The sequence below is a fragment of the Nicotiana attenuata genome, unplaced genomic scaffold, assembly GCF_001879085.1.
Source record: "Nicotiana attenuata strain UT unplaced genomic scaffold, NIATTr2, whole genome shotgun sequence".
Taxonomy (NCBI): domain Eukaryota; kingdom Viridiplantae; phylum Streptophyta; class Magnoliopsida; order Solanales; family Solanaceae; genus Nicotiana; species Nicotiana attenuata.
The window spans coordinates 97,099-120,862 of NW_017670599.1; the positions used below are offsets into that span (position 1 = coordinate 97,099).

Genomic DNA, 23,764 nt, shown 5'->3' on the forward strand with positions numbered 1-23,764 from the left:
ATACAAAGATCTTTGTAATTTGATTGAAAATATTTTCCGGGACTTCGAATATGTGCGTCAGGCATTTTAAATCCCTCGGGAATTTTCATGTATATCTCATTATCAAGTGAGACGTAAAGGTAGGCTGTAACCACGTCCATTAAATGCATGTCAAGCTTTTCATGGACAGCAAAACTAATGAGATAACGGAACGTTATTGCATCTATAACAGGAGAATAAGTCTCTTCATAATCGACACCAGGCCTTTGTGAAAATCCTTGTGCAACAAGGCGTGTCTTATATCTTTGTAACTCATTTTTCTCATTAATACATACAAAGACCCTTTTATAGCCAACATGCTTAACACCATTAGGTGTTTGGACTACAGGCCTAAAAACTTCATGTTTCGCAAGTGAATCCAACTCGGATTAGATTGCTTCTTGCTATTTTGGCCAATCACGTCTCTGTTGACATTCTCCAACAGATTGAGGTTCAAGATTCTCACTATTTTTCATAATGTTAGATGCAAAATTATATGCAAATACATAATCCACCACTGTATCCAATCGATTCAAATTTGTCTCAATATCGATTGAATTTATTGGTAGTTCCTTATTTTCTTGAGCAGGCTCAATGATTTCATCATGAATCTCAGGATTGGTTAAATCGTGAATTTTTTCATGATATTCTCTTTTTCTAGGATTTCGATCCTTATTAGAACCCAATGGGCTGCCACGTCTTAGGCGTGCTTTGACTCATTAGCTATGACACTGGAAGATTGTCCAACAGCGACATCAATACGGATTGGAATATTCTCTACAAGGATATGTAATTTTGTTATCCTTTTCAGATCCGTAAATACATCTGGCATTTGATTTGATATTTTTTAAAAATGGATAATCTTTTGCACCTCTTTTTTACAAATAGAGGCACGTGGATCAAGATGAGACAATGATGGATTTTTCCACGAAACTTCCCATTTAGTCTCACTATTTTATCCCCCTAATTTTGGGAATAATGTCTCATCGAATCGACAATGTGCAAATCGAGCAGTGAACAAATCCCCCGTTAATGTTTCGAGGTAGCGAATAATGGAGGGCGATTCAAACTCAACATATATGCCTAACCTTCTTTGGGGACCCATCTTGGTGAGATGTGGCTGTGCTACAGGCACATATACTGTGCATCAAAATATTCTTAAATGGGATATATTAGGTTCATGACCCAAAAATATTTATGATAATTTGTCGGTCTGAGACGAACTAGCATTGCTGCATGAAAAATGGCATGACCCCAAACAGAAGTGGGCAACCTCGTTTTCATAAGTAACAGTCTTGCTATTAATTGCAGTCGTTTAATCAGAGATTCTGCAAGGCCATTTTGAGTGTGAACTTGAGCTACGATGCTCCACGTTTATCCCAATTGATAAGCAATAATCATTAAATGCTCGGGACGAAAACTTTACAGCATTATCAAGTTGAATATACTTAATTGGATTATCGGGGAACTGTTCCCGTAATCGAATTATCTGTGCCATTAATTTTGCAAACGCGAGATTGCGACATGACAATAGGAACATATGAGACCATCTAGACTAGAAGATGCATCTATTAAGACCATAAAATATCTAAACGATCCACTAGGTGGGTGAATAGGTCCACAAATATCCGCTTGTATACGTTCCAAAAATGCAGGGGACTCAATCCCAACCTTTGTTGGTGATGGCCTAGTAATTAACTTGCCTTGATAACAAGAAGTGCAAGAAAATTCATTATTTAAAATAATTAAATTCTTTAATGGATGCCCATTTGAGTTTTCTATAATTCATCTCATCATAATTGATCCAAGGTGTCCCAATTGATCATGCCAAAGTACAAAAGTATTGAAATCCGTAATCTTTTGATTTACAGTAGAATGTGCCTTAATTGCACTAATTATTGTCCAATACAGGCCACAAGACAAAGATGGAAACTTTTCAATAACCCTTTTATGTCCAGAGAGATTCTTGGTAACGATGAGATATTCAAAGTTATTCTCATGTATTGTCTCAATATAATATCCATTTCGGCGGATATCTTTAAAGCTCAACAAGTTCCTCTTGGACTTGGAGGAGTACATTGCAATATCTATGATAAGCATTGTTCCCTTAGGCAGAGTTATAGTAGCTCTTCCAAAGCCTTCAATTAAATTACTATTACCAGAAATTATGGTAACATCTGCCTTAGACATACTTAAATGAGAGAAATATTTCTTCTCTTTGAATATAGTATGTTTCGTACACGAATCAATTAAGCAAATATATTTACAATTAAACTTTAATCCAAGTTTGCCTTGTGGCATATCCATGCTTGCTTCCAACGGTTTGGCATACAAAGAAAATATACAAATAAATATTAGTATTTCAGAGAAAGGAAAAGAAATAAAGTTAAACAAATTATTCAATAATGACCTTTTAATGCAATTTCGAGCAAACTATGAATATGGTGAACTAATTATGTAGCTAAAAATAATACAATTGTGAGTATACTACACATATGAATAATACAACTAGAACAAATTTATTTATGTGATGTTTGTTGTATTAATACATCACTTATAGACTTTACATTAATTTATTGTTAAATTAGTGCTTTGCTATTTAATATTATAATTAACAAAATGGACATGATAACGTAAAATAATGCAATTATTGAACTACGTTCTGTACGAGGCTTTACAAGAGTTTACAATAGGTTTTGCAACTTCCATATGCACTCTTGGCCTTTTAATAAGATCAATATTCATAATAAAATTCAAACTCAGTAAAATTTGGTGGCTAAGTCTTAACCTTGCGGCATTGCATCTTTTAGCGAGTAACAAACAGACTAAAACTAATAACTTTATTCAATAAAGTATTATACTAATTCGACATACTTATTAATTGTAACCGCAAAATCACGACCCATGTAAATTATGATAATTACATGATATTTATTCACTAGCTAATACGAATAAGCAAAAATTAAAATAAAACTATTCAATCTTCTTTAACTACGGATCCATCACCGATCAAGTGGTCTATTTTTTCATCAGGGTGCTTAAAGAAGTCTGCCACATCTAAGTGGATGATGTCAAATTCATTGTCACAGACAAAATTAGCTTCGGGGCCTTTATTCTTTAGATATGCTTGATAAACTCAACCAAATGTCTTGGTGTACACAAATATTTTCCCAATGCCCTTTTCCACCACAACGATAGCATTCAGTTTCCGAACCCATTGCCTTTGGCTTCTCATCTTTCCCTTTCAATTTTTGGTGGTTATTTTTCTTTTGGGGATGATTAACACCAGAAAAATTTCTTCCTTGGCCACGAACATGGCCACGAACTTTTCCACGCTTAGGATAATGGGAATACACCTCATCCACTTCAGGCAATGGTGTAGACCCAGTGGGTCGATTTTCATGATTTCTCATGAGCAAGCCGTTTCGTTCATCCACAAGGAGAAGAGAAATCAACTCAAAGTACTTCTAGAAACCTTTCTGTCGGTACTGGTGTTGCAAGACCATATCGGAGGCATGAAACATTGTGAAATATTTTTTCAAGCATATCATAGTCAGTGATACTATCTCCATAGAGTTTCAATTTAGAAGTAATTCTGAACATTGCAGAATTATATTCAGAAACAGACTTAAAGTCTTGGAGCCTCAGATGAGCCCAATCATATCATGCTTGTGGAAGAGTGACCAACTTTAAGTTGTCATATCTTTCCTTTAAGCCATTCCACAAAGCAAGTGGATCTTTGACTGTGAGATATTCTATTTTCAATCCTTCGTCAAGGTGATGGCGCAAGAAAATCAAAGCCTTAGCATAGTCTTGGGTAGATACTTTATTTTTATCTTTAATGGCGTCTCCAAGACCTATTGCATCTAAATGGATTTCAGCATCCAACACCCATGTCATATAGTTCTTGCCCTAAATTTCAAGGGCAACGAATTTTCTCTTCATAATATCAATCATAAGTAAAAAAGAAGAAAAGTTATACCTTAATCTTCTCAAAGAGCTTCTTGAGACGGTAAAATCTCGTGCTGATAACATGAAATAAAACAATAAAGTAAAAGAAGAATATTGCAATGAAAAGAGAGATAATTCTATTGATTTTGGGATGGACTTAGCCACAAGTAACAAACTATCTAAAATATATGCATTCACTCTAAATACAATTCTATCATTAACATTTATGTTATAAAACAATAAAAGAAGAAGAAGAGTATTGCACTGAAAAGTAGAGAGAGGGAGAGAATTCTTATTGATTTGGGATAAATTACAATAGAATATAACCCTCTATTTATATGGAGAGGGTGACTTAGCCACCAAGCAATGAATCCTAGAATCTCTCTAAATATAGACATTCACCATAAATAAAATTCTATTTATAACACTCCCCCTTGTATGTCTATTTAACAGATAATGTGCCTCGTTAAAACCTTAACTAAAATAAAACCAAGTGGGAAAAAAATTCCAGAGAAGGAAAAAGAGTACACATATCTACAATACGCCTTTTGGTTGCCTCGTTAAAAACCTTGCAAGGAAAACCCAGTGAGACAAAACCTTGTAAGGGAAAAAGAGTGCAACGCGTATTAATTCCCCCTGATGAGAGCATCAATTCACATCCTTAAACATTTGCATTCCAATCTTGTGCACCATATTCAAAAGATCGTTTGTAGATATTTGATAAACAATATCAGCCATATTAACTTCAACGAATTTGTTTCACCTTGAAATCATCATCCCTGATAGATGTATTGTCTTCATATGATCTTGCTGTAATCGTCAGTTCAATATCTTCACATAGAGGTGAAAACTCTTGCTATAATATTATCATGCATATAGTTATAGCAAGATATATTTGTGCACAAATTGCATTGAGGATGTAGTACTTCATGACCATGAATTCTATATGCTTTAAGAAATTTAAATCCTTCAGGGATTGTTAAGTTATATAAGCCATATAATAAACTTTAGATGCATATAAAGTTTTCATGTCATGCTAGACATATAAGATATCGAAAACTGATTGCACATACCATTGACTTATACTTTCAAGTGTTTGAACTACATGTTCAAAATTACATGGCTTTCATATGAAACCAATTCTATTTGAATTGTTTCTTCAGACTTAAGATCCTCATATATATATTTAGCGCTATCATAGATGCCGTCGACAAACATTTTATATCAGTTTCAATATTTTTTCATAAAGACATAACATAGAGATCTCTTCATTCATATTTTAGGCACCTGAATCTCTCTTGAGATTTTATGAAGTGTTATGTCATGTGATCTTCTAGATCACTTGCCTCCTTTATTATGATCATTTTGATCATTTGCTCATCTTCTTTATCAAAAAGTTTATTTGAACCGATTTGTCTATATGCTTTAAGCGTACAATAGACTTTGTCCTTCTAGGACTTAATAGGAGAATTTGCAATGAGAATATAGTTACTTCCTTTGGATCAGCAAATGCGTCTCGCATGCTTTGCAATGTATTGCAAATGAATTATCCTTTTATGAACTTCAAGTTCATATTATTTTATTCGAGGATCTAGATGTATAAATGATAATTCATTCCATGTAACTTTTTCTCAATTGTTTATCATGTCTCCCCCTCATGTTAGAAAAACTAACTTGTTACCTCAACTTTGAGAATCCACCTTTGTGCGTTATGGTGTTAATCAAAATATACACCGCACATCAATAATAATAAGATGGAATTATTTGGTTGCTGACCCTGAACCACTTGTGAGGGGAGAAAATAATATACTTTGGTATATAACGTATATCAAACTGATATTGATAAATTTATTCTCATAAGTAATTGTTTAGCTATTAAGTAGAGGCACTTAATAAATCATTTTGCTAAACGAACTGTGATGTAAACCAACTTATCAAGATGAACTTCTTGAATAGAAAATCTAAAATTATGCTCGAAATTAAATTATTGAGCAAGTTACCTCAAACACCATGTTGCGGGTTATTAATAATCTCACATGTAACCATCTCATAGATGCATCTTATGTGGTATACATGGCAGGTGAATTGGCCCATATTCACCTTTGATATTTCCAGCATTCATGGGATTCAATCCCAATTTTAGTTGGTCTATTAATTAATAAGAACAAGCAACATAAGATAATTCGTAAAGAACTTTCTAGTTCTTTAATATTTACCCATGTGAATTCTCTTTTATTTTTTTGCACATCATACTTAAATTGATATGGCTAAACCAATTATGCCAACTGAATAAATTATCAATATTGATAAACTTCAGATTTACACCATGACGTGTGCAATTATCAATAAACTCCAAGTTTATTATGATATGGGTTTTTATATCAATAAACTTCTCTTTATTGTGGCATTCTTTTGTTTGTGTAGTACAAACTGGAGAATAAAGCGGGTAGCTTTTCACATACATATTACCCGCTATAAGTTATAGTAATAGAAGATATTAAATCTTTCCTTTATTTATAGTCTCAGTATGACCAACCGCTTTCGCGAATACTTTAGAAACTCAATAAGTTTCTTTGAGACTTACTACAACACAACGTCTTATTGATAATCAATTTTCTCCAAAATAGTACAATTGGCTCTTCTAGAGCTCTCAATTAATTTTGTACTACCACATATTCATCAACATCCATATGGTGAATATCTCTTTTAAAGAGAAAGTTATACCATTATAGTCATGGTAAAAATTATATGCAAGATCTGTTTCTTGCATTACTGTTATTCTTTAATAATCACATTACCAAAATATTTTGGCGTACAATAGGTATGTGACCAATGACCGTTCATGCCATAATAATGACATTGTTTTCTTATATCATCTCAAACCTCCTTTTGGAGGTGAGTGTGGTATGTTCACTACCACTGTAGCACATTCATATTCTTCCAAGAATGAATATGTATTCATAAATCAGATGTTTTCACATTCACATCATGAATGGACCATAGTCATCTATATGTGCTTTACGATATTTTATGTCAAATCGATGACAAACATTAACTTCATAGAGTGAAGGCTTATTTTGAGAATCCTTATTATTCTCATTACCACGATAATGGCGATTATAATTTCGTCTATTATCACGTCCACATCCATTGATACCTTTATGATAATAATTTTGTCTTGTTTCAGACTTATCACATATTGCTATCACATTCTCTTAAGGGAATGAGAATGGAGCAAATTCAAATGGGACGGGTTTTCACTTCTTGTGCTCACGATCATACATGACTTTGATCATGGCAAGACATATAAATTTTACCACTTCAGGTGGTTATAATTTCTTACAAACTCCATTAGAGTTATATTCAAACTTTGTTGTCTTTGCTTGTATTTAAAATCAAATTATAGAATTTCAAGAAAAATAAAGTAAAATACTTACCTTAAATTCAGAATTTAATCCTGAAGGAAGTTCATGGAACAATTGACAATCATTATGCTCAATCCCAAAGCTTCTACTCAATTGGTTAGAGTCTCGTGCTGATAACGTGTTATAAAACAATAAAACAAGAAGAAGAGTATTGCAGAGAAAAGTAGAGAGAGGGAGAGAATTCTTATTGATTTGGGATAAATTACAATAGAATAGAACAATTTATTTACAGGGAGAGGGTGACTTAGCCACCAAGCAATGAATCCTAGAATCTTTCTAAATATACACATTCATCATGAATAAAATTCTATTTATAACAATTTACATTTTTTTAATTGGAGTATCTTTTTATACAAAAGTTTAATGACACTCCCTTTTCTCCCACAGGTTTCAGTTTGTGACACTTAAAACCTTCTTAACTATCAGCATTCAGCCATTCCAAGGTTTTTGCACTTTCTCTCTAAATCTCCGAAACCACTAGAACAGCATTACAGCAATGGAGAAAAGGGAGGAGGCGAAAGAGGTGGTGGAAGAGGAGGAGCAAGTAGTGAATCCATGGGAAGTATCAGCAAAAGACGGCGGCAAGATTGACTACGACAAATTAATCGATAAATTTGGTTGCCAGAGGCTCGACGACTCCTTAATCCAGCGTGTTCAACGCCTCACGAATCGGCCGGCTCACGTTTTCCTCCGCCGCGGAGTTTTCTTCGCTCATCGTGATTTCAACGATATATTGGACGCTTATGAAAAAGGGCAAAAGTTCTATCTATATACTGGCAGAGGACCTTCCTCTGAAGCCTTGCATTTGGGTCACCTTATCCCATTCATGTTCACAAAGTAATTAAATTAATTGGGAGGACTTGATTGCAAATTTTTTTAAAAGAACTTTTTTTTTTGGTGTGAATTTATTTTGTTTTTGTTGTGTTTAGATATTTGCAGGATGCATTTAAAGTGCCGCTAGTAATACAATTGACAGATGATGAGAAATGTATGTGGAAGAATTTGTCCGTGGAAGAAAGCCAAAGACTTGCTCGTGAGAATGCTAAAGATATTATAGCTTGTGGATTTGATGTTTCCAAGACTTTCATTTTCTCTGATTTCGATTATGTTGGTGGGTAAGTGAGTAACTTTTTTTCTTCCCTGATTGTGTTTTGTACTCTTACGGAAATTGTTTATCTTGAGAATCCTTTTTTGATATTTTTCAGTGTTTAGTAGGTAAGCAAGTATACATACGGTAATCATACAAGGAGCTGTATTATAAAGATTCTGTTTTGGTGATATTTTGAGTTTAACAGTTGAAAATAATATCTAACAGATGATTGAAGCAACTGATACAGCGCGACATGAGATTTGGGATTTTTTTTATGGAAAGTGTCCTCAATGTAACATTATCTTTTCTTTAGGGGGGCAGGGAGAGGAGGTGAATATGTTATTTGGTTTTCATGTTTCCATTTGTTGCTATGGAAGCGATTAGACTGAAAGTTGCCTTTTAGAATGAAAATTTTAGCTTTACATGTTATGTCATACGTAGAGTTTAATTTTGAGCCGAGGGTCTATCGGAAACAGCCTCTGCACCTTCATAAGGTAGAGTTAAGGCGTGCGTACACATTACCCTCCTCAGATCCAACTTGTGGGATTCCACTGGGTTGTTGTTGTTGTCATAAGTAGAATTTAAGTGGTCGTAGTCGTACAAGGATGCAATCAACTTGTGTTTTCTTTCTGCTTTGTGTGTACAGCTCCAGGAGTTGTATTTACATAGTTTTATGGTCCGTTTCTAACAAGAACTTTTTGCATAGTGCCTTTTACAAGAACATGGTGAAGGTTGCAAAATGTGTCACATACAATAATGTGATTTCTGCTTACTTTACATCTACAGGAGCATCTTATGTTAAAAGGCTTTTGACCTATTACGCTATGCGGTTTGTTTTTCAGGTGGTTGGCATTTTTGGTTTCACAGGTGAAGATCACATTGGGAAAGTTAGTTTTCCACCAGTTCAGGTAGCCTACTCCTCAATGTGATAGCCATAGTCTTTCTATTAACTTACTCTAACCCTTTTTTAAATTTTGTTGTAATACCAAAGTTAGTGAAGTATATGTGCCTTATGTTTCGTATTTATTTTCTTATTTTCATGTCAAATAGATAAGTTAAGAGCCTGAAGAAGGTGGAATAGTATACATTATATTCCCCCCCCCCCCCCCTCCCCCCAAACACACACGCACACCAAAAAAGAAAAAGCTGAATAGTAGCTTGCTTTGAATTCTATATGGACTCGTCCTCTGCTCAAAATTGAGGAATTTGAATTGGGTTTAGAATGATAGAGAAACTTAGACAGTTGAATTACAAAATTGCAGGCTGTTCCATCCTTCCCAAGTTCATTTCCTCATCTGTTTTCTGGCAATGATAACATTCGCTGCTTGATTCCATGTGCCATAGACCAGGTTTGTTCTTGCTCCTATATTTCTTTGTCGGATTTCTTCAATTTTTTTGACATGTGATTCCTTCAAATTTTCTAATTATATTTGAATGATTAAGCAATTTGTTTTGCAATTATAATAATGGAGCAATACGTTTTGTTGTCAACAAAATAGTTTTGGTTATATATTAGTCGGATGGGTCTCTTTTGTCTGAGAGTGATGGTTATTTTCCAATCATTTGAAGCAATCTTGATTGGCACAAGGATCTCCTCATAACATCCTAATTATAACCTCCACTATGATAGAAACCATTGAGCTCATGTAAAGAGCTCTTCTTTGATTTATATGTTTTATTGAGAGGCTTTTATTGATTGTACACATTCTGCACTACTGTTAAGTTGGCAACATCTTTATGTGATATCTTTTTTTTACGAAGTAAGAAAATTTCATTAAATGGCATCAAGAAGATGCATAGCAAAAACTATACAACAAAAGTGTGGCTGCTCATATACTACAAAAACTTACTGCATAACTACAGACACAATCCAAAAAAATTCAAAACTAGTTACAGGGGCCTGGTTGAACCAACTAAATAAATTAATTAGACAAGTTGCTTTAAGAGAGTGATTAGGAGTTGAAATCCCATCAAAACATCTATGATTTCTCTCATTGCAGATGCACCAAAAAATAGAAGCAGGCACCATTTGCTAAGTTTTCTTGATGGATTTCCCAACTCTCCATGAGCACCAGCTCTCATAAACATCCTTGATACTGTAAAGCATGACCCAATCAAGTCCAAAAACTGATAAAAACATGTTCCATATGTCAGCTGCTACTGTGCAATGAGAAACAAATGTCTCACTCTCAAATTCCTCCTGGCACATAAAACACGAAACATCTGTTCACCGTCGGAATGCTTCTTCTACTGAGGTTGTCTTGAGTAAGGCAGGTTTCATATAGGCTTGTCCAGATAAAATCAATTACTTTTATAGGGAGTTTGGTTCTCCATATAAGCTTCCATGGCCATTTGTCAATCAGCTCTTTATTGGAGCATAGATTGTCATATCCTCTTTTGACAATATAGGTTCTATCTTTGGAAGCCCCCCATTCCAGCTTGTCCTTCACCTGAGGGTTGACATTAACATTTGATAATTTTGAAAGCAATCTCAGCAGGTCATTTAGTTCCCAGTCTTGGATATCTCTTCTGAACTGCAGTGCCCATGCGTTATCTTGCCAATAGTGGAGTCCTTGTTGCTGGCCGGTAAAAATAGACTTGGGTGTTCGTCTTTCAGAATCTCTGTCCCTAACCATCTGTCTTTTCAGAAAGAAATATGAGAATTCCCAAGCTTGAATGATGGCTTGAGTTGGAAGTCACCCCATAACTTTGAAATGTGTTTCCATGGCTTAGAACCATGTGGTAGTCTACTCTGTCTAGTACGCCAGTTATTTGCCACCCCATATTTTGCTTGTATTACAACTTTCCACAGCCCAAGGTTGTCCATGTTGTACCTCTGGTGTCATTTCATTAACAAACTCTTGTGTTGTGTAAAGTGAGATCTTTTATTCCTAGCCCTCCATGCACTTTGAGGAGGCCATTTAACCAGATGGAATTTGTGAGTTTAACTAATTCCTTCTCATAGAAAATCTCTTCTTAGTTGATCAAGTCTCCTCTGAACCTTTGCTGGGGTTGGAAACAGGGACAGGAGTAGGTAGGAATGCTATCCAACACACTGTTGATGAGTGTAATTCTACCACCCTAAGTGAGATACTGCATTTTCCAGGAAGCCAATTTTTTTTTTCAAAATTTTCAATTACTTCATTCCAAATACCTAGAGCTTTGTGTCTAGCTCCCAGTGGAAGACCAAGATATGTTTTAGGGAAAGAGCCCACCTTAAAACACATTACTTCCGCAAGCTCTTCCAAGTTTGGAACTGAATTGACTAGATAGATGATGCTCTTCAACATGTTCTGCTAAAGATATTTGACTTGTCAAAGGAAAATGCCGGATGGGCCATGTCATATTCCTGTTCAAATGATGGTATAATATTTCTAGGAGTCAAGTTATTGTCTCGTTATATTTTTCTAGAAGTTGGCAGACAAAGAACTGTTGTAAATATGAGATCATATAAGATGAATATGGATCAAATACAGAGTAACTTTTCTTTTTTGTCTATGTGGCGGTAAAACAAAATGAAAACCAGAGAGATGGTTTAATGCTTTTTCTAAATACAAGTACGATCTTTGGTTGATCTCTGCTCAAGAATTGTGAACTATGTTGCTTGTCTCCCTGATTTTGAAAAGGACTAATTTTTTAAGTATGAAACTGTTGATTCAACTATACTTCTTAACCTTGCAGTTACGCTCAAATACTCTTTAACAATTGTAAATTGGCTAGTTCATGGGCTGTGCTTATTGATACATCATTTAGCAAGTTCAAGCTTTGATGTAGATCTGCTTAATTAAGTAGGTCATATGAGCCGGAAATCTCCTAGTTTGCTTGAAATTAAACTGGTTAGATGATAGATAGACAATATCATGTTACTTTAAAAAAAAGATGGAATCATGCTGGGTTTTTGCTGCTTCATTTCTTTCTTTTTTCTCTCTGCAATGTCTGCCATTATCTTCATTATTGATAGATTCCCCCCTCCCTCCCTTTCTACTGAAAAACTAACATCGGTAAATGATTTTTCAGGATCCTTATTTCCGAATGACTCGAGATGTCGCTCCCCGGATAGGTTATCACAAGCCTGCTTTGATTGAATCATCTTTCTTTCCTGCCCTTCAGGTTTTTTTCCATATAGACCAGTGACTGAACAAGATTAGTTCTGTTACAAATTTACAATGAAGTTTCACTACGATGATGCTTCTGTGACTTCACCTTTTACAGTTTATTAGTAATTTGTTCTATGACATTTATTTATCCGTCCTCAACTTCTTGTTGCTACAAGGTTTTAACTTTTCTTGCTGCAAACTTGCCCGGACACTACTATAGTTAAAAAAAGATATTACGTCATCAATAATCAAACATTTAGATAGAATCATTATCGCGTACCCATCGTTCTCCCGTACTCATCATTCTGGAATCTAAAGCACCTGCCAGTGCCCTGTGGTATTATCCTTTTGAGGTGCGACAGTCTTTAGACCCTAATTTCTTACAAATGAAAGCAATGTTCTGCTTTGGTGCTTCATTCTGGTTATATATGAGTATTTCAGCATCTAAGTTGGAACTGTTAACTTCTCACCTTTCTGATTGACAAAAAATTGCAGTTCATTGCATGTGCTTCGTGATAGCTTAGAGACCAATAAATGTAGCATATTTTGGTCATAGACCTGTAAAACATAAATCTAGTTTGTTAATTTATTTATTTAGTTTTTGTATAGACCGAGTAATGCAGCATTCCTGAAAGCTTTATTCTCTCCCTGGAATTCTGCTTGTGCCTAGCATCTGGATCGTGATTCTTCATGCTAGAGAAGTATTTCTCGACTAGGAAAACGAGTTGCCTCCTGCATAGAATTGATATGAAAAGAAGTTAAAAACACTTAAGCTTACCATAACACATCAACTTCTCAATCGATATTAATCTTTTTTATTTGTTGATGAAGTAAGTAGATTCATTGCTGGCATCAAGAAGATGCAAATTGTACCAAAGAGGTGTTGTTAGCTTCATTACATTTGTCTGTGCTATAGCAGGAAGCTAACAAGTTACAAAATAAGAGACTAAGCTAATCTATTCAGAATGTTAGCTCTGGATTACAAAAAACTGTTTAATGAAAATTCCATAAAGCCTGTGGAAGACAGTCCCCAAAGAAACTCAAGAAAGAATTTCCTTGTTAGATGTTCAATTCAGTCAAGCAAAGCCCCACATCTTCAATAACTTTTTCACAAAGGATTTGTCCTAGTTGGAACACTGTTTGCTAGAACCATTGTTGTCCATATTACAAATAGTCTCCATATAAATGTTGTCTTCTACTAACAGATGGAAATGTGTGTTGACTAATAAATCATCTTTCACATTTCCAAAATGTCAAATAAAGTCTATATTTTCTTTTCATTTTTCCCTTTCTTTTTACCACTTTCACGCACTTCTCAGTGGAATTTGGTTCTTAATTAGTGCAATTGCAGATAATTCTTGAGTTCCAACTTAAATGAAATGGATTACTAACTATATAATGGTTATTTCATTTCATCTTTGTTCTTTTTCTGATGTGGCCACCTCCATGCTTGTAATCTGTCTGATTCCAAATAAGTAGAAATACAACTGTTTCTTATCCTTGTTACTTGTCAAATTAGTTTGTTGTTTCAGCTTCTGATTTTTAATGTGTCTGCTTGTAAAAATTCTTCTGCATTGCCTTTCTGTTAATATTCTATATTTTGTTGAACATTTGCAGGGGGAGAATGGAAAAATGTCTGCTAGTGATCCAAATTCTGCCATTTATGTGACCGATTCAGCAAAAGAGATAAAAAATAAGGTTGGGGTTTTTTATGATGTGAACTGTATTATTACACACCTTCTCAGAAAATAATTCCTTCCGAAAAAATATACTTTACACATCTCACATTCATCACCATATAATGAGTTAGCAGTTCTAGATTTGTTAGAACCCCTACATGCTTAGGAAGGATATGCTTTTGTTCTTTTGCTGCTCTCTTATTTTTGGTATCTAACACATTACATAGATTTTTTTTTTATAAAGGTAATAATTTCATTACAATTGGGGAAGCCCCCATATACAAGCTGTATTCCAAAAAGATGAGAACCTACACCGAAATATGATTCTCAATAGAAGAGGCCCTATCCTCTATACAAGTTGGGATCTCATAAGTACACCAAAAAGAAACTATAAACAAAAGACTACTTTGTAATTTTACAAAATCTTGTTCCACCCCTTCAAAAGGCATCATATTTATCTCTTTCCAAATAACCCACATGATTGCTAATGGGGCAAGAATCCAAGCCCTCAGACTTCTCTTTACCCTCCTATGAGCCCAACTATGCAATGCTTCTTTTACTGTGCCTGACATCACCCATTCCACCCCAAACAAATTAAGGACCACCCTCCATAAACGAGTAGTCACTTGACAGTGCAATAGGAGATTATCTGCATTTTCACCGAGCTTTTCCATGTGAAACACCAGCTGATATATGTGATCCTCCTCTTTCTCAGATTTTCCGCTGTCAAAATCACTCCCCTTGCCGCCAACCATGCCAAGTAACACACATTTCTCTGTGCTCTAGAGATCCAACAGAGCAATACATTCCTCTCTGCCTAATAACTCTGTTAATAAGATTTAACAATTAATAATCCATCTCTACTCTCTCGCCATCTCCATACACATTAATAACCCATTTTAACATGGGACCTTGTATAAGATGTAGATTCTCTAGAAGATCTCATTGGTTCCTTGTAGCTGTTACAAGATTGTTTTTGCAACTTTTTGGGTCTTGTAACCCTGGTTTTACTCCTTAGCACATTCTTTGTGCTAAGGACTATCTTTTAATATAATGAAATCTGTTACCTTCTCAAAAAAATTAACTCATTTCAACATTTGGTTAGCTACTGATCAGGTTTCAGCTACCACTAATTAAACAAATAGCTAAGATAGGGGAGAAGTTAAGAAGCTAGGGTGAGATCCTGGATTTAGTCAAGTTACTCTATGGTTCCAATCCTAGATGTTAAGAAGTTTCCCTGTCTATAAATGCGAGCATTTGCTGTTGCTGTGCTTGATAGTGAATTTTGACCTTCAACGCCTTTTAGATGAAGAACCTGCACTATGTTGGAATTTTAGTTTCATTTAGCTGATACCTTGTGAGCAAATTGAAGAGATTTTGGGGCACTCACTATAGCTGTTGGACAGAGTGTGGAATGAGTGTTTTTCTCTGTTATTGTTATCATTGATAATTGTAATTGAATTGCTTCCAACCTACAACAACAAAAAACCCAGTGTAATCCCAAAGTGGGGATAAGCTTTCCAACCTATTGAGTAAAAAATGATATTTATGATGGGCACTCTTGAGAAGAACCTTATCAGGCAATTGATGTTAAAGATACTTCTAAATAGTAGATGACTTTCAACAATAATCATAATTGAATTACACTATCTGATTTTGGGCAATTCTCGTCAATGGCACAAGTGTGCCTTCACCTTTATACAGTCTGAAGTTGTGGATTTTACTGACTGAATCTTCTGTTTGCAGCCTCATATGATGTTTGAGATTATCCGATCAATATATGGGCTTTCTATTGCGCCTTTTGCTTGTATTACTGGGACAACTGTAGCATTTTGCTGGACCATCTTGTTAAATCATCTTTGGTACCTTAGTGTCTTCAATACTTGCAGTAGTGAGAAATTTTTTCTGTAATTGCTTTTCCATACTTATACTTCTCAGACTTCAATGTGTTCTTTTTAAAGTTCTTGTTTGTGGGGAGGGAAGAGTTGGGGTTTCTTTTTTTTTTTTTTTTGAGGGGGGGGGGGGGGGGGGGTACTATGCCCTAGCGTAGGAGTCAAGTCCCACTACAGTAATTTTGAGCTAGGTTACACCGGAAACTGAGGCTATTGGAGTTTGCTTCCCCTTTAGAAGTTCTTATATAGGTTTCCTAGATGGATATTATCCAGATTGATTACTCTATGCTAAATAACTTATCTCGACAAAGCGAATAAATGACCCTTTAAATTGTAACTATGTGCAGATAAACAGATATGCATTCTCTAGTGGGCAAGACTCAATTGAGTTGCACAGAAAGTACGGAGCGAACTTGGAGGTAACCAAATTTATATGGACCCACTAGCTAATTCCTAGGACTTGCATTTCTTTTAAATAACTGTATGTGCCTGAATATAGCATCTTAAGACTGCGGGTTGTCTCTGCCTGTTCTCTTCTCGATTGGATCGCTATAATTTTGTATCATCTTTAGCCACGGAAAAAAGAAAAAAAAAAAGCAAAGTAAAACCTCTCATTCCAGGTTGATATACCATTTAAGTATCTTGGCTTTTTCCTGGACGATGATGCTGAGCTGGAACTCAGTAGAGAGGTTAGTGTACATATTTTGTCATCTAATTTCTTTACAATTCAAAACTTTCATTGGTAGAACTCCAGCATACGGTGTTTAATTTAGTTCACACAAGGACTAACCAGTAGTTGAAGTTACCAATAATGGTCATATGCTCGCTTTCAGGAATATGGGTCTGGACGTATGCTAACAGGTGAAGTGAAAAAGAGGCTCACTGAAGTTCTAACAGATATAGTTGAAAGACATCGACGGGCTAGGGCGTTGGTGACTGATGAGGTAACTAAAGTAACTTCTGGTGTAACCTGAAGTGAACTAGCTTTTCCTAATTTTAAAGTACTCATTCTCCATTTCAAATTCCCTTAGATTATCAAGTCAATTTGTCCTGACTATCTCAATTTCAAATGACATAATTTTCTCTTTAGTGGCCAGAAAATAGAGCTTGGTCTGCTAGCTTAAGTGAACACAGAGATTGAAATTAGCGCCAGTTCTCCATTTTCTTTAACTACATAGGATCCTTTACCTAACTCATTGTTGCTGAGTGGTGTTTACTCTTCCTCGGACAAGTCACTAGATATGTCAAGGGTGTGAATTGCTCCTCTTATGAGCATGACATTCCTTCACTGTTATTTCAACACTCAATTTGCTTCCTCTTCGATTATGTGCGCTCAGGGATAAAAAAAACTAAGGGGGTTGTGAGGTTCTTCTTTTTCAAAGTGTTCTTCTTTAGTGCATCTTTTGCTGGTCCAAATTACTGTATCCCTTTTTCCTTTTTATGCTTCTCTCTCATTTGACGTGCTCTATGTTTTTCTTACTATTTCTTTATGTTTTCAGTTCCACTAATTTACTTGCTTGTTGAATGGTCTTTCCTGCAGATGGTAGATGCTTTCATGGCCGTTAGACCTCTTCCTAATATGTTCAACTGAATAGGCAAATTTTCGTCACGTCGATATGTTCTTTCTTGAGGCAACTAGTCATTGTTTCTCTCGATTTCCTGAGAGGTGTTTCTTCTTTAATTGTAATTTCTTTTTTTCATGTATTTTTATAACTCGTAAATTTCAGTTATATATTTGCAAAAACAAAGTCATGAAGATGGCATCACTCTTCCATTCTCTCGTTGAAATTTACACCATTTTGAGGACCCTAATGCATCTAGTTTGGTTAAGTACTAGATTTTCTTCCACAACCCCAGCTTGGTAGATGGATTTGTGGTAACTTTAACATGATTTATTTTCTAATCACTTGTATCCCTTTTTGTCTGGCATTTGTGGCCCTTTCCCCTATTTTTAATGAAGTCTCTCTTGTTTTTCTGGTTAGTTTATCTGAACTATGGAGAACATTTTTCTGCCTTTACATAAAGTTACTGCAATTATAAGACTAGTTTTAGGATACACGCGTCGCGTGTGTACCCATATCAACAAAAACAGGATTTTTAATAAAAACAACAACAACAACAACAACAACAACAACAACAATAAACCCAGTATGTTCCCAACAGGTGGGGTTTGGGGAGGGTAATCCGTACACAGACCTTACCCCTACCTAATGCAGGTAGAGAGGTTATTTCCAATAGACCCTCGGCTCGTAAAGGGTGAGAAGAAGAAAAAGAAGAAAAGCAAGAAAGGAAGAGAGAAGAAAAAGAGGGAGATAAAGGATAAGTAGTACCAAATAATAACAACAGGGAATACAATACACGAGGCGAACAAAATCACATCACGTAATGAAAATCTAAGAATATGAAGGGATATGCGGTGATACTAAGACTATCGGTGAGCAACTAAAAAGTTACCCACTAACATTCTACCCTATTCCTCGACCTCCATACCTTCTTATCAAGGGTCATGTCCTCAGTGAGCTGAAGCATCGCCATGTCCTGTCTAATCATCTCTCTCCAGTACTTTTTAGGCCTACCTCGACCTCTTCTCATACTCGCCATGGCCAGCCTCTCACACCTCCTAACAAGAGCATCAATGTTTCTCCTTTTAACATGTTCGAACCATCTCAGCCTCGACTCCCGCATCTTGTCCTCCACAGAGGCTACTCCCACTTTGTCCTGGATAGTTTCATTCTTAATCTTATCTCTCCTGGTACACCCACACATCCATCTCGACATTCTCATCTCTGCTACTTTCATCTTCTGCACGTGGGAGTTCTTGAGTGGTTAACACTCAGCCCCATACAACATAGTCGGTCGAACCACCACTCTATAAAACTTACCCTTAAGTCTTGGTGGCACATTCTTATCACATAAAACACCGGATGCAAGCTTCCATTTCATCCATCCCGCTCCGATGCGATGTGTGAGATCTTCGTCAATCTTCCCGTTACCTTGGATAATAGACCCGAGATACTTAAAACTAGCTCTCTTGGGGATAACTTGAGCATCAAACTTTACCTCTACGTCTGCTTCATGGGTCCCGTCACCAAATTTGTATCCCAAGTATTATGTTTTGGTTCTGCTCAACTTGAAACCTTTAGACTTCAAGGCCTGTCTCTAAACCTCCAGCATTGCGTTAACTCCGCATCGCGTCTCGTCAATCAACACTATATCATCGAAAAATAGCATACACCAAGGAACCTCCCATTGGATGTGTCGCGACAGTACATCTATCGCCAAGGCAAATAAAAACGGGCTAAGAGCCGATCCCTGGTGCAACCCCATCACAATTGGGAAATGCTTCGAGTCACCACCCGCAGTCCACACCCGAGTCTTAGCACCGTCATACATATCCTTAATCACCCTAATGTACGCTACCGAAACGCCGCTAGCCTCCAAACACCTTCACCGGACCTCCCTCGGGACTTTACTCGTACGCTTTCTCGAGGTCAATAAACATCATATGCAAGTCCTTCTTTCTCTCCATGTACTACTCCACTAATCTCCTTACCAGATGAATCGCTTTCGTAGTCGAACGCTCCGGCATGAATCCAAACTGATTCTCGGAAATAGACACACACCTCCTTACCCTGGCCTCCACCACCCTCTCCCAAAGCTTCATAGTGTGACTCAACAGCTTGATACCCCTATAATTGTTGCAATTTTAGATATCACCCTTGTTCTTGTACAGCGGAACCATTATACTCGACCTCCATTCTTCGGGCATCTTCTTCGTCCTAAAAATAACATTAAATAGCCTAGTGAGCCACTCCAAGGTTGCTCGCCCCGCGCTATTCCAGAATTTCATTGGAATTTTGTCTGGCCCCATCGCTCTGCCCCTGCACATCTTACGCATCGCCCCTTCCACCTCCTCTACCTTAATCCGCAAGATTATTAATAAAAAATTAAATAATATTCAGAATTTATGATTGAGTTATAAAACAAGAACTAACAAAAAATGAAGTTTGCAAACTAATAAATGTGATCATATATAGGACTTTGGATCCAGCGCAGAGTAGTTCAGCCGACAGGATATTAAGGATTGAAGAACTTATTTTGAAGGAAAAGGAGAAATTCCCAAAATAACTGAATAAAATTAAGTATAGCGAGAAAATCTCCAAATGATGAAATAATATTCAACAATAATAAAAGGTGAACAATCGAGAATTATTAAAAAAGAAATCCTAATCTTGAAAAGGTTTCCAGTTTAGGCAAGATAACTCTTTGATATTTTACAATAAATTACTTAATGTATAAAAAACAATAGAGTGTCATTTGTTCGAAGGAATGAAAAATAAAATAAAATAAAATTAATTACAACTTACTGTGATGACCCAAAAGGTCATCACTTGTTCTTAAATTAAATTTTGTATTTCCGAGGCCTTGAGAACCTCATTTAGAGTCATCTCGATTTGCGTGTGCAGTCCGGGTGCGTAGCCGGAAAGCTTAAATATAAAAATCTGTGAAAAATGATAAAATTTGGCTAATAAATTAATTAATTTGACTTCGGTCAACGTTTTGGGTAAACGGACCCAGACCCGTGATTTGACGATCCCGGAGGGTCCGTAGGAAAATACGGGACTTGGGAGTATGCCCGGAATTGAATTCCGAGGTCCCAAGCCCGAGAAATGAATTTTTAAAGGAAATTCTTTTCTGAAATTGTTTAAGGAAATTTGAAATGAAATTTGATTAGAACATGGTGGTATCGGGCCCGTATTTTGGTTCCGGCGCCCAGTACAGGTCTTATATATGATTTAAGATATTTCTGTAAAATTTGGTGAAAAACGGATGTCGTTTGGCGTGATTCGAACCTAAATTGCTAAAGTTGATATTTTATGAAGTTTGAGAAAAATTCTTTGATTTTGAGGTTTAATTCGTTGTTATTAAGGTTATTTTGGCGATTTGAACGCACGGACAAGTTCGTATGATGTCATTGAGTTAGTACGTATGTTTGGTTAGGAGCCCCGAGGGCTCGGGTGTGTTTTGGATGTGGTTCGGGAAGTTTTGGACTTAAGAAAAGTTGCAGAATTTCTGCTGCAGGTGCTCAGACCTGTTGTGCATCGCGATCGCGTAGTAACTCTCGCGATCGCGTAAGGTAAATGGGGACCGGGGTGGATTCGTTCTTCGCGAACGCGAAGCCACGGCCGCAAACGCGGAGCAATGGGGGATTGCTCATCGCGAACGCGACCTGTGTGACGCGAACGCGTAGAGTTAATTGGAGAGGGGCTAGGATGTTGTCGATTCTTCTACGCGAACGCGTACGTGGGTCCGCGAACGCGAAGGTCAGGGGGTCAACCCTTCGCGATTGCGTAGAAGATATCGCGATCGCGTAAGTCCACTTCTGGCAGCCCTTCGAGATCACGACAGTGTCCTCGCGAACACGATGAACACTGTCGCCCAGCACTTAAAACAGTAGCCATTACGGGAATTCTTCAAAATTTCATAACTTCTTCATTTCAACTCCAAATTGGGCGATTTTTGAAAGAGGATTTCACCACAAATTCGTAGGTATGTAATCTTAGACTTGTTTTCTTCAATTTTCATTAACACCCATTAGATTTGTGTTGTTGAATCCCTTGCCGGGATAGTGTGGTTCGCTGGTGATCCCTTGCCAGGACTGTTGTTATGATAATTGTTGACTGTATATTTAAAACGGGTTGCGCGCCGCAACATTATTTTATATATGGATCGGGTTGCACGCCGCAACAGTATTATTGTATATGGATCGTTGCACGCCGCAACAATGTTATCATATATGGATCGGGTTGCATGCCACAACAAATGTTATGTTGGATCGGGTTGCACGCCGCAACAAATATTATATTGGATCGGGTTGCACGCCGCAACAGTGTTAAACGATAAGGGATCGGGTTGCGCGCCGCAACAGTATTATTATTGAATTGTTGTAGATTTTGAACTGTCCTTTCATATTTCTCTTAAGTATCTGCTGGATTTGATATGTTCCCCGAAGCATGTATCCCCTCCCATTTAAACTACTTATTCCTGTTTATTTTCCGCCGTATATTATATAATTGCACAGGTCTTATCTGGAGTCCGGTCCTAGCCTCGTCACTACCTCGCCGGGGTTAGGCCAGACACTTACCAGCACATGGGGTCGGTTGTGCTGATGCTACACTCTGCACTCTGTGCAGATACCGGAGCACACTGGGTCAGCAGCAGTAAGGGAGCCATCCTTCAGTCCACTGAGATTCCGAGATAGTCCTGCAGGCGTTCGCAGTCCCGGCGTCTCTTCTATCTATTATTACGTTCTGTTATCATTTGTATCCGAGACAGACTGTGTTCTTTCTTCCAAACATTGTATGTAGTAATTACAGATGGTCCGTGAATGTTGTGGCACCGGTTTCTGGGTAGAGACACATGTTGGCTTTTCTCGTATTTATTTTGGTATTATAATCGTCTAAGTCTTCCGCTTAATTTTTATCTTTCGCTATCATTTAAATGTTTATCACCTGTTTATATAAGTTGTAAAAAGGATTAAAATGAAAGAGTTAAAGATTTCTAAACTTCGTGGCTTGCCTAGCTTCTACGAGTAGGCGCTATCGCGACTCCCGAGGGTGGGAAATCCGGATCGTGAAAAGTTGGTATCAGAGCTCTAGGTTACATAGGTCTCACAATTCACGGACAAGCTTAGTAGAGTTTTAGGGATAGGTACGGAGACGTCTGTATTTATCCCCCAGAGGCTACAGAGTTTGGAAAATTTCACATTCGTTCTTTCTTGTCGTGCGGTTTGGTTTCTCAATGCTAATTGAATTTCTACTCTGTTCTTTCGCAGATGGCGAGAACACGCGCTTCATCATCTACCGATCAACAGCCCGAGCCCCCAGCACCAGCTCCCACGAGGGGCAAAGGGCGAGGCCGAGGCAGGGGCAGAGCTCAGCCCAGGGCAGCAGCACCCGTAGCGGAGCCTCAGGTTGACTTTGATGATGAGGTTCCGGGCCCAGCAGTTCTGGTGGGCCCAACTCAGGTCCTAGAGGGGTTTATTGCTACCTTAGTTCTTCAGGATGCTCTGGTCCGTCTAGTGGGCCTTATGGATAGTGTCACCCGGGCAGGTTTACTTCCTGTAGCACCAGCCGTCTCTCAGGCTGGAGGAGGAGCCCAGACTCCTGCTACTCACACTCCGGAGCAGGTAGCTCCCCAGTTTCAGACTCCAGCGGCTCAGCCAGTTGGAGCAGTTCAGCCGGGTGTGGTAGCTCAGACCAGCGATGGTGCAGCCATGTCTGCCGATGCTTTGTGGAGATTGGACAGGTTCACCAAGCTCTTCACTACTACTTTCAGCGGTGCATCTACTGAGGATCCCCAGGGTTATCTAGACAGCTGTCACGAGGTTCTTCGGAACATGGGGATAGTTGAGACCAACGGGGTCGATTTTGCCACATTTCGCTTGTCTGGATCCGCCAAGACTTGGTGGAGGGATTATTGCTTAGCTAGACCAGCAGGATCGCCAGCCTTGACCTGGGAGCAGTTCACACAGCTATTTCTGGAGAAGTTTCTCCCTATTACACAGCGAGAGGCCTATCGGAGGCAGTTCGAGCGCCTCCAGGCAGGGATC

General features: G+C 37.4%; 1 protein-coding gene across 1 annotated transcript; it reads left to right on the forward strand.

Annotated features, from left to right (window-relative positions):
* The first annotated feature begins 7,813 nt into the window (after nt 1-7,813).
* On the forward strand, nt 7,814-17,988 carry LOC109241392 (tryptophan--tRNA ligase, cytoplasmic). Its single transcript, XM_019408134.1, has 11 exons — nt 7,814-8,231; nt 8,324-8,509; nt 9,191-9,242; nt 9,327-9,392; nt 9,747-9,833; nt 12,502-12,594; nt 14,199-14,279; nt 16,500-16,571; nt 16,773-16,841; nt 16,986-17,096; nt 17,693-17,988. The coding sequence occupies exons 1-11, from the start codon at nt 7,891-7,893 to the stop codon at nt 17,741-17,743; spliced, it is 1,209 nt and encodes a 402-aa protein (XP_019263679.1). The 5' UTR covers nt 7,814-7,890; the 3' UTR covers nt 17,744-17,988.
* The last annotated feature ends 5,776 nt before the right edge of the window (nt 17,989-23,764 follow it).